Source organism: Salmo salar, chromosome ssa22 (assembly GCF_905237065.1).
Source record: "Salmo salar chromosome ssa22, Ssal_v3.1, whole genome shotgun sequence".
NCBI classification, from domain to species: domain Eukaryota; kingdom Metazoa; phylum Chordata; class Actinopteri; order Salmoniformes; family Salmonidae; genus Salmo; species Salmo salar.
In genome coordinates, this window is record NC_059463.1 from 50,123,599 (window position 1) to 50,136,098 (window position 12,500).

At 42.4% G+C, this 12,500-nt stretch overlaps 1 protein-coding gene across 1 annotated transcript in view; it reads right to left on the reverse strand.

The window, feature by feature from the left end:
- Positions 1-12,500, reverse strand: part of eya2 (EYA transcriptional coactivator and phosphatase 2) — a 53,521-nt gene that overhangs the window by 25,066 nt on the left and 15,955 nt on the right. The window contains 3 exon segments of the mRNA XM_045705385.1: positions 2,001-2,125; positions 2,469-2,509; positions 5,696-5,766. Coding sequence (XP_045561341.1) covers positions 2,001-2,103 — 103 coding nt within the window. The 5' untranslated portion in view covers positions 2,104-2,125; positions 2,469-2,509; positions 5,696-5,766.

Here is a 12,500-nt window from a genome sequence, read left to right on the forward strand (position 1 = left end):
CCAGCTTCTCCTTCACCCAAATCCAGATCGCAGATGTTCTGAAAGAGCTACAAAACCTGGACCCGTACAAATCAGCTGGGCTAGACAATCTGGACCCTCTCTTTCTAAAATGATCCACCGCCATTGTTGCAACCTCTATTACCAGTCTGTTCAACCTCTCTTTCATTTCGTCTGAGATCTGTAAAGATTGGAAAGCTGCCGCGGTCATCCCCCTCTTCAAAGGGGGTGACACTCTAGACACAAACTGTTACAGACCTATATCCATCCTGCCCTGCCTTTCTAAAGTCTTTGAAAGCCAAGTTAATAAACAGATCACTGACCATTTCGAATCCCACCGTACCTTCTCTGCTGTGCAATCCAGTTTCCGAGCTGGCCATGGCTGCACGTCAGCCACGCTCAAGGTACTAAACGATATCATAACCGCCTTCGATAAAAGACAGTACTGTGCAGCCGTCTTCATCGACCTGGCCAAGGCTTTCGACTCTGTCAATCACCGTATTCTTATTGCCAATAGCCTTGGTTTCTGAAATGACTGCCTCGCCTGGTTCACCAACTACTTCGCAGATAGAGTTCAGTGTGTCAAATCGGAGGGCCTGTTGTCCGGACCTCTGGCAGTCTCTATGGGGGTACCACAGGGTTCAATTCTCGGGCCGACTCTTTTCTCTGTATATATCAACGATGTCGCTCTTGCTGCGGGTGATTCCCTGATCCACCTCTACGCAGACGACACCATTCTGTATACATCTGGCCCTTCTTTTGACACTGTGTTAACTAATCTCCAAACGAGCTTCAATGCCATACAACACTCCTTCCATGGCCTCCAACTGCTCTTAAACGCTAGCAAAACCAAATGCATGCTTTTCAACCGTTCGCTGCCCGCACCCGCCCGACTAGCATCACTACTCTGGACGGTTCTGACCTAGAATACGTGGACAACTACAAATACCTAGGTGTCTGACTAGACTGTAAACTCTCCTTCCAGACTCATATCAAACATCTCCAATCCAAAATCAAATCAAGAATCGGCTTTCTATTTCGCAACAAAGCCTCCTTCACTCACGCCACCAAACTTACCCCAGTAAAACGGACTATTCTACCGATCCTCGACTTCGGCGATGTCATCTACAAAATAGCTTCCAATACTCTACTCAGCAAATTGGATGCAGTCTATCACAGTGCCATCCGTTTTGTTACCAAAGCTCCTTATACCACCCACCACTGTGACCTGTATGCTCTAGTCGGGTCATGATAACAACACCCACCCGTAGCACGCGCTCCAGCAGGTATATCTCACTGGTCATCCCCAAAGCCAACACCTCCTTTGGCCGCCTTTCCTTCCAGTTCTCTGCTGCCAGTGACTGGAGCGAATTGCAAAAATCGCTGAAGCTGGAGACTTACATTTCCCTCACTAAATTTAAACATCAGCTATCTGAGCAGCTAACCGATCGCTTCAGCTGTACAAAGTCCATCTGTAAATAGCCCACCCAATCTACCTACCTCATCCCCATATTGTTTTCATTTACTTTGCTGCTCTTTTGCACACCAGTATCACTACTTACACGCCATCATCTGCTCATCATCATCTGCTCATCTATCACTCCAGTGTTAATCTGCTAAATTGTAATTACTTTGCTACTATGGCCTATTTATTGCCATACCTCCTCATGCATTTGCACACACTGTATATAGACTTTCTTTTTTTTCTATTGTGTTGACTGTACATTTATTCCATGTAACTCTGTGTTGATGTTTCTGTCGCACTGCTTTGCTTTATCTTGGCCAGGTCGCAGTTGTAAATGAGAACTTGTTCTCAACTAGCTTACCTGGTTAAATAAAGGTGAAATAAAAAAATAAAATGAAATACAATTTGATTCCTATTCAAGATACCTATTCACGATACCTATTCACGATACCTATTCATGCTGCCTTAGATGCTTTACAACTTTCAAGGTCTTATCCCCCCTCTTCACCCCCGTATTGAAGGAAATGCTGGTACTCACTGTAGGAGGGCATGCCGTAACCCTGGGCATGGTGAGTGTATGGTGGGTAGGGTCCCGCATGCTGGAGGCCGGGGCTGTACTGGGGCTGTCCGTACGCCGACATGACAGCTCTCAGATCAGCTGATCTGGGAGGAGGAAGTAAAGTTGGTAAGCAACGTGGGGACTATATTTATTGTACAAATTGCCTAGTTTTTGAGAATGTTGGCTGCTTAGCTTATGCTATGCTTTGCTATGCTATGCGTTTGCTATGCTATTCTATGCTTTGCGATGCTATGCTTTGCTATGCTTTGCGATGCTTTGCTATGCTATTCTATACTTTGTTATGCAATGCTATGCTTTGCTATGGCATGCTATGCTTTGCGATGCTTTGCTATGGTATGCTATGCTCTGCAATGTTTTGCTATGGTATGCTATGCTTTGCGATGCATTGCTATGTTGTGCTATGCCTAAGATGTCATCAACACTCACTTGCAGATAAAGTAAGAGTTTGATATGGAGTCTTAGAGGCCCTAGAGAGAAAAACACATGAGAGAACAGAGAAATGTATAAATACCAATTAAAATTATATTTCATTGAGAAATTAAAAGGGCAATAAATATGATGAGATATGATTTCACAGTGTTATAAGGCTTTATACAATTCACATTTCAATACTTAACCATAATACATACAATAGTATGAAATTTGATTAAAAAAACATTCTGATTCCACTGTGTAAGTTAAATAAGAGAACTGGGGCCTCATTTATCAAGGTGCGTTCGCACCAAAAATACTCTAAACCTTACGTGCAACTTTTTCCCCGCAAAGGATGGTACTGATTAGTTTTGAACTTGATGGGAAAGTGTGTGTATGTCCATGCAAATCTCAAACCATGCATGGGCACAACTTCTAGTTGTTGATCAACCGTATTGCAAGTAAATATTGTTATTTTGCTGGAACATGAGGTGTTTGAGGCATGGGAATTATAATAATGGTAGGCTAATATAAACATTAAAACATTGGCCTAGTGATAAAGAAATCATGCATTTGCCATTGGTAAATACAGTAGATTGCTTAGCAGCATGTCATCTGATGTATTTATAGAACTTTTATTATAAGAGTCTAAATCTGAATCATATTGCAGGACATGTCTCGCCTTTTCTGATATGACTGGTTTATTCTGCCACACAAAAAAATATTAGGCTACAGTTTATCCATCGCTCATTCAATAGCCACGCATGCTACCATTTATCCATCGCTCATTCAATAGCCACGCATGCTACCATTTATCCATCGCTCATTCAATAGCCACGTATGCTACCATTTATCCATCACTCATTCAATAGCCATTCATGCTACAAGCATGCTACCATTTATCCATCACTCATTCAATAGCCACGCATGCTACCATTTATCCATCGCTCTTCAATAACCACTCATGCTACAAGCATGCTACCATTTATCCATCGCTCTTCAATAACCACTCATGCTACAAGCATACTACCATTTATCCATCGCTCATTCAATAGCCATGCATGCTACCATTTATCCATCGCTCATTCAATAGCCAAGCATGCTACCATTTATCCATCACTCTTCAATAACCACTCATGCTACAAGCATACTACCATTTATCCATCGCTCATTCAATAGCCAAGCATGCTACCATTTATCCATCGCTCATTCAATAGCCACGCATGCTACCATTTATACATCGCTCATTCAATAGCCACGTATGCTACCATTTATCCATCGCTCATTCAATAGCCAATCATGCTACCATTTATCCATCGCTCATTCAATAGCCAATCATGCTACCATTTATCCATCGCTCATTCAATAGCCAAGCATACTACCATTTATCCATCGCTCATTCAATAGCCAAGCATGCTACCATTTATCCATCGCTCATTCAATAGCCACGCATGCTACCATTTATCCATCGCTCATTCAATAGCCACGCATGCTACCATTTATCCATCGCTCATTCAATAGCCATTCATGCTACCATTTATCCATCGCTCATTCAATAGCCAATCATGCTACCATTTATCCATCGCTCATTCAATAGCCAATCATGCTACCATTTATCCATCGCTCATTCAATAGCCAATCATGCTACCATTTATCCATCGCTCATTCAATAGCCACGCATGCTACCATTTATACATCGCTCATTCAATAGCCACGTATGCTACCATTTATCCATCGCTCATTCAATAGCCAATCATGCTACCATTTATCCATCGCTCATTCAATAGCCAATCATGCTACCATTTATCCATCGCTCATTCAATAGCCATGCATGCTACCATTTATCCATCGCTCATTCAATAGCCACGTATGCTACCATTTATCCATCACTCATTCAATAGCCATTCATGCTACAAGCATGCTACCATTTATCCATCACTCATTCAATAGCCACGCATGCTACCATTTATCCATCGCTCTTCAATAACCACTCATGCTACAAGCATGCTACCATTTATCCATTGCTCTTCAATAACCACTCATGCTACAAGCATACTACCATTTATCCATCGCTCATTCAATAGCCATGCATGCTACCATTTATCCATCGCTCATTCAATAGCCAAGCATGCTACCATTTATCCATCACTCTTCAATAACCACTCATGCTACAAGCATACTACCATTTATCCATCGCTCATTCAATAGCCAAGCATGCTACCATTTATCCATCGCTCATTCAATAGCCAAGCATGCTACCATTTATCCATCGCTCTTCAATAACCACTCATGCTACAAGCATACTACCATTTATCCATCGCTCATTCAATAGCCAAGCATGCTACCATTTATCCATCGCTCTTCAATAACCACTCATGCTACAAGCATACTACCATTTATCCATCACTCTTCAATAACCACTCATGCTACCATTTATCCATCGCTCATTCAATAGCCACGCATGCTACCATTTATCCATCGCTCATTCAATAGCCACGCATGCTACCATTTATACATCGCTCATTCAATAGCCACGTATGCTACCATTTATCCATCGCTCATTCAATAGCCAATCATGCTACCATTTATCCATCGCTCATTCAATAGCCACGCATGCTTGAAAGTAAATAGACTGGTAGCCTTGATAGTCTGTGACAGTCTGGATAGGCTACAGTATTGCTGTGCGATTGAAGCGGGACATCATGCCCTAGCCTATTTCATCTCAGAGCCTATACCGAGGCATGAGATAGAAACATAATCATCTATTGCATAGAAGTGTGGGCTGTAGCATTTACTTTTAAATTGTTTGAAAGGACAATCAATCTTTCAGAATGGGTGACCAATGTTTGTTACAGGAGTTATGCGTTTTTTGTTAAAAAAAGATCAAAACATTCTGCCCTCACCTCTACAGAAATGTCATCAAATTTGCTTTTGCGATTTCAAATTATGATGTTTTTATTACCATAAAATGTGAATGGAGGGTGTTTTCCAGGCAGGGTTTTGGCGCTCGTTCACGAGCCCACAAATATACTGTATACTGTATACTGGCTCTGATTTATCAATGAAAACATGCGTATATTTTGCGTGTAACAGTTTGATAAATCCCAATCATTTGATGCGCACGGAAATCCTATAATGTCCACGTATTGAGAATTGAGTAAAACATTTACGAACGGTTGATAAATGAGGCCCCTGTTGTTTCTTCAAAGGAAAATATATGTTGTAAATGTCTTCACTGTTACTTGACTCTGTGGAGAGAGTGTTTTCTTCCCTGGTAAGACACAGTCACTCAAGGTCCTTGCCGTCAGCTTTCCTGTGAAAACAATAGTGAATAAGCATCAGAAGTATGTAGGGGATTGACAGATAGCAACATGCCTCGGGCACTGACTTGCTTGGAAGTTTGAACAGAACTCATATTTCGTTGAAAAGAGGGGGTGGATAATTAACCTACTGGGAATGTTAACAAAGTGATTTGGGTTTTGGAACGAATGGAGTTCCTGACAGACAGAGAGACAGACAGACGGACGGACAGACAGACATGCTACAAGTCGAAGAAAGGTTTCTATAAGAATGCACCATTAGTGATGCCACAGTCAAATGCCCGCTGTAGTTTCCTCTTCCTCGTCAGTCAGAATGGCTGTTTGTTAGTAAGAACTTGACAGATTCCATAGTTTCCTGGGAAATCACTGAAGAATGCCCCACTTCTCTGCTTATCTCTCTCTCTCAGCACCTTTTTGGCACCCGTACTGTACTGCGCCACATCACCATGACTTGGGAGAAGTAAACTAGGCCAAGTTAACCGCGTAATCACACAGAACAGAGTTGTTTGTGACCTAGAAGCACATGTAAACTAAGTCAACTCAGGCATACTGTAACATTGACGTGAAATGCCAATACACACAAAGCACCAATATATCCAGACTCAGTTCAGCAGAATGATGCATTGCAATTATTGCATAACCATTCAAATGTATTCCAATAGATGAGAATGAGAGAGAGATAGAGATAGAGAGAGCGATAGAGAGAAAGAGAGAGAGATCGAGAGAGATAGAAAGAGAGCAAAATAGAGAGAGAAAAAGAAAGAGAAAGAAAGAGAGAGAAACGAGGAAGTCAAAGGTCAGTGGGTCAGGGGTCACAAGATCAATACCAACATTCATCATTCCAAACACAGGAAGCTGTCCCTGGAGTGTATCTCTTTCTACCCAGCAGACCCCAAGACCTACTGTTACTCCTCCTTTCTCTCTCTCTCCCTCTCTCCCTCTCTCTCTCTCACTCTCTCTCTCCCTCTCTCTCTCTCGCTCTCTCCCTCTCTCTCTCTCTCTCTATCTTTTTATCTATCGATCGCTTTCTCGCTCTCTTTTTATCTCTCTTTTCTCTCTTTTCTCTCTACCTCTTTCAGACTACTGTTCAATGAGAAGCTCAAAAGGGAACATAACCAAAACAAACCATATGCTGACCATGTACTCAATGTGTTTCTAACAACTGTTCAATCAAAACCAGTATCCAGGTTTCCTTGGTAAGAAAAACAAATAGATGAGTCTCAAACAAATAGAAACTCACTGCATATTAACTTGAACATGATCTCATCTTGTGGCTCAAGAAGATTGAATGACCTAACTTAAACATATGGTGAAATGCTGACTTCATGACAGAGTAGCTCCAACGTGTCTTCAGTCATTCTCCTGCATTTATTTGACATACTATGTGACTGTAAATATAACAGAACGCTGGTCACTTTTCCCCTCAAGTTTCAGACCTATTTTACAGTGGCTTAAAAAGGGTTTATTTACATAGCAATTACATACGTTGACACATATCCATGTAGACACATATATTTGAAGTGGGAAGTTTACATACACCTTAGCCAAAAACATTTAAACTCCGTTTTTCACAATTCCTGACACTTAATCCTAGTAAAAATCCCCTGTCTTAGGTCAGTTAGGATCACCACTTTATTTTAAGAATGTGAAATGTCAGAATAATAGTACAGAGAATGATTTATTTCAGCTTTTATTTCTTTCATCACATTCCCAGTGGGTCAGAAGTTTACATACACTCAATTAATATTTGGTAGCATTGCCTGTAAATTGTTTAACTTGGGTCAAACATTTCGGGTAGCCTTCCACAAGCTTCCCACAATAAGTTGGGTGCATTTTGGCCCATTCCTCCTGACAGAGCTGCTGTAACTGAGTCAGGTTTGTAGGCCTCCTTGCTCGCACACGCTTTTTCAGTTCTGCCCATACATTTTCTATAGGATTGAGGTCAGGGCGTTGTGATGGCCACTCCAATACCTTGACTTTGTTGTCTTTAAGCCATTTTGCCACAACTTTGGAAGAATGCTTGGGGTCATTGTCCATTTGGAAGACCCATTTGTGACCAAGCTTTAACTTCCTGACTGATGTCTTGAGATGTTGCTTCAATATATCCACATAATTTTCCTGCCTCATGATGCCATCTATTTTGCGAAGTGCACCAGTCCCTCCTGCAGCAAAGCACCCCCACAACATGATGCTGCCACCCCCGTAGTTCATGGTTGGGATGGTGTTCTTCGGCTTGCAAGCCTCCCCCTTTTTCCTCCAAACATAACGAGGGTCATTATGTCCAAACAGTTCTATTTTTGTTTCATCAGACCAGAGGACATTTCTCCAAAAAGTATGATCTTTGTCCCCATGTGCAGTTGCAAACCGTAGTCTGGCTTTTTTAATCACGGTTTTGGAGCAGTGGCTTCTTCCTTGCTGAGTGGCCTTTCAGGTTATGTCGATGTAGGACTCGTTTTACTGTGGATATAGATACTTTTGTACCTGCTTCCTCCAGCATCTTCACAAGGTCCTTTGCTGTTGTTCTGGGATTGATTTGCACTTTTCGCACCAAAGTACGTTCATCTCTAGGAGACAGAACGCGTCTCCTTCCTGAGCGGTATGACGGCTGCGTGGTGCCATGGTGTTTATACTTGCGTACTATTGTTTGTACAGATGAATGTGGTACCTTCAGGCATTTGGAAATTGCTCCAAAGGATGAACCAGTCTTATGGAAGTCTACAATTTTTTTTATGAGGTCTTGGCTGATTTCTTTTGATTTTCCCATGATGTCAAGCAAAGAGGCACTGAGTTTGAAGGTAGGCCTTGAAACACATCCACAGGTACACCTCTGATTCACTCAAATTATGTAAATTAGCCTATCAGAAGCTTCTAAAGCCATGACATCATTTTCTGGAATTTTCCAAGCTGTTTAAAGGCACAGTCAACTTAGTGTATGTAAACTTCTGACCCATTGAAATTGTGATACAGTGAATTAGAAGTGAAATAATCCGTCTCCAAACAATTGTTGGAAGAATTACTTGTGTCATGCACAAAGTAGATGTCCTAACCGACTTGCCAAAACTATAGTTTGTTAACAAGAAATTTGTGGAGTGGTTGAAAAACGAGTTTTAATGACTCCAACCTAAGTGTATGTAAACTTCCGACTTCAACTGTATCCCAATTGGTACATAGGACTAAGAACTGTTCAACCGGTTTGTGGTCATTGAGTTAATAGCCTTTCAATTGGTAAAGAAATTTAACACAATAGTGCTATTGTACTGACAAGTCCAGGAGGAAATTTAAGGTTGAGAGTAAGAGAGAGTAAGGTTGAGAGTAAGGTTGACAGTAAGAGAGAGGAAGGTTGACAGTACAGCTGAGAGTAAGAGAGAGTAAGGGAGAGTAAGGTTGAGAGTAAGGTTGACGGTAAGAGAGAGTAAGGTTGACAGTAAGGGAGAGGAAGGTTGACAGTACGGTTGAGAGTAAGAGAGAGTAAGGTTGACAGTACAGCTGAGAGTAAGAGAGAGTAAGGGAGAGTAAGGTTGACAGTAAGGTTGACAGTAAGAGAGAGTAAGGTTGACAGAAAGGGAGAGGAAGGTTGACAGTACGGTTGAGAGTAAGAGAGAGTAAGGTTGACAGAAAGGGAGAGGAAGGTTGACAGTAAGGTTGAGAGTAAGAGAGAGTAAGGGAGAGCAAGGTTGACAGTACGGTTGAGAGTAAGAGAGAGTAAGGTTGACAGTAAGGTTGACAGTAAGAGAGAGAGTAAGATTGCCAGTAAGGGAGAGGAAGGTTGACAGTAAGGTTGACAGTAAGAGAGAGTAAGGTTGACAGTAAGGGAGAGGAAGGTTGACAGTAAGCGAGAGTAAGGTTGACAGTAAGGGAGAGGAAGGTTGACAGTACGGTTGAGAGTAAGAGAGAGTAAGGTTGACAGTAAGGTTGACAGTAAGAGAGAGTAAGGTTGACAGTAAGGGAGAGGAAGGTTGACAGTAAGCGAGAGTAAGGTTGACAGTAAGGTTGACAGTAAGGTTGAGAGTAAGAGAGAGTAAAGTTGAGAGTAAGGTTGACAGTAAGGTTGAGAGTAAGAGAGAGTAAAGTTGAGAGTAAGGTTGACAGTAAGGGAGGGTAAGGTTGACAGTAAGGTTGACAGTAAAGTTGAGAGTAAGGGAGAGTAAGGTTGACAATAAGATTGACAGTAAGGTTGAGAGTAAGAGAGAGTAAAGTTAAGAGTACGGGTTCGTCATGGTTGAGGAAATTAGGTAACAGCTCTTTTTATCCCTCTGATGTTGACAGTGTGCTCTGTGCCTTCAGGGCACCTCAATTTGGTCATGCAGAACCCTACTGCTTGAACTGTGTCCTCAACACTGACATCAGACTGACAGAGACAGAGGAGAGACATGACAGATAGGCGCAAGAGGGATATTAGCAACTGCAACAGAGAAAGAGAGGGGGATTGAGAGACAGGGGGAGGGATTGAGGGATTGCGAGAAAGAGAGAGAGGGGAAAAGAGAAATCTTTAACTAGAACATTTTAAAGAGGATGTAGGCTGTGAAGCCCAATATTGAACAGCAGACATGACAAACAAAAGTCTGTCTGTACATCTACAGAGGCTAAAGCTTTCCAAAATGAGTGGATTAGCCATTAAACCTGACTCCTGAGAATCCAGTCCTCTTATGTGTCAGTCACATGCCATTTCAATTAACAACAGTTCTTTTGACAGATACATTGCACATAATGATGAATCACATGTTATGGCAACTCCAGCTGACGCAGCCGACCTCCCAGCTTCTCCAAACACGGCGACGTGAGTCATTGCAGCACGGGCTGTTTTCATAGTAAATAATAGTATTCCTACTGTGGAGGGGCCAAAGGACTCTAAAAACCACTTATATTCCTGTGTTAATGACCGAAAGGGAAACATAAACACGGTCGGACATTAAAGGTGTCGGGGAGCCGGGGCGATGTATAGTCAGTCAGCAGTGTGATGTCTGGGGACAAGCTGGCCGCAGGGTCAGATGGACACACTGGAGCAAAATAGAAAAAAGGTGCCGCTTTAGTTTACAGCCCCGTTTTACCTGGTATCTTCCTGGTATTTACTGAGAAGGTATGTGGTAACAATGTGTACTTTCTGGTGCTTACTTCAAATAAATCAACATCATTTGTATCAATCTACCTGGTAGCAAATGGTTCATAATGGTGCTTGTATGAATTGAATTCTAAAAACCTAAAGCAACCTAAGTTACTATTATCTAATATTGTGTCATAAAATTTCTCAATAAACATCAGCTAAACAATCGACATGAAATAATAACCAGAAACAAAAAGCCTCACCAGCAAATCATAAGGCCCCATCTGACCTCTCCCAGTCAGCTGACACACAAGAGTAATCCCACCACACCATACAAGGAAAACACACTTGTTGACTCACGGCTGTACAAAGGCGATATAACACTAAGCGGTATGCACTGTGCAGCAGACCGACCACGCCAGCAGGGAACTGAACATGGGAAAGTGAACCAGGAGCGCCCAGTCCGAGCCCCCGGACTTCCCCTCTCGTCCCTGTGAAGCGCAGGGCGCTTCCTGGTAGAGTCCAGCGGAGCCCAGCGGCGGAGCCAAAGGGCATGGGAACACAGGGAGATCTGTCCGGTTCCAGTTGAAACCCAAGCTAAAACAAACCTCAACAGGGCCATGGCCCCATCGGCCTCAGTCGGCCTCAGTTCACCTGCAGACTTTTGCAAGAGCTGGCTTTTTTTCACGGGTATCGGATTCTGCAGTACTGTAGGACATGTTGCATCATACATCTATCTCTCTCTCTGAGGTTTGGAATGACAATGGTTGGATGATAGTTCTGTTTTTCTTTGCCTGATTAAATGGCAGTGCGGCTTCTTTTGTTTAAAAAATGTCTGTCTATGTACAGTGTTAGGTACTGTACTTACAATACTATAATGCATGTAGTCTACGCTGAAAAACCTGTGTGTGTGTGTGTGTGTGTGTCTTTCTACGCACATGTGTTGTCTGTGCGTCTATGTGTGATGGATGACAGGCAAGTTGCACAATAGCAATGACCTCTAAATGAGCTGACCTCTCCCTGCAACATAACGGCTACATGTGACATGCATTACGGTGACATGCATTACGGTGACTGACTACCTCATAATGACACCATATGGACCTCCACCTGGAACCCTAAGTTCTGCCCCAATGACTGCCTGGGGGGACTGAATACACTGTCGCATACAGACAGACCTCAACAAAGGCCCCTGAACAAGACTTCAGTATTGCAGTCCTGACATGACTCCCTGCTGGAAGTTAGTGCCATCTGCTAGTGATGTCCTCTATGACCTTCTCCCTGCCCTTTGGCACAGAACTACAGCACAGTTAGACAGAAGAAACACTAAGAACAGTACAGAACATTAAAGAGATAGGCCTACGTGAAAACATATCTTGTAATACGTAAATTGTGCATAATCTAGGTAGTCTGCAGTACATTAGGGAGGAACTAGTCATACATACCTTACTAGAGGCATGTACAAGCCATAAGGTAATGTTCAGCAGAGACGACACAACCACAGAGAGTTTACAAAGTGGACAGTCAAGTCACTGTATTGTCATAGAAACACCACATAAAACTCTGTCATAAACCAACAATCCCCTCAACCTCTGCATAGCCAAACCACATAGAGACTAGAATAGAAGAGAATACCACCATTATTGTCCACACAAGGCAACTTTCCACATGGACACTCAAGTTTAA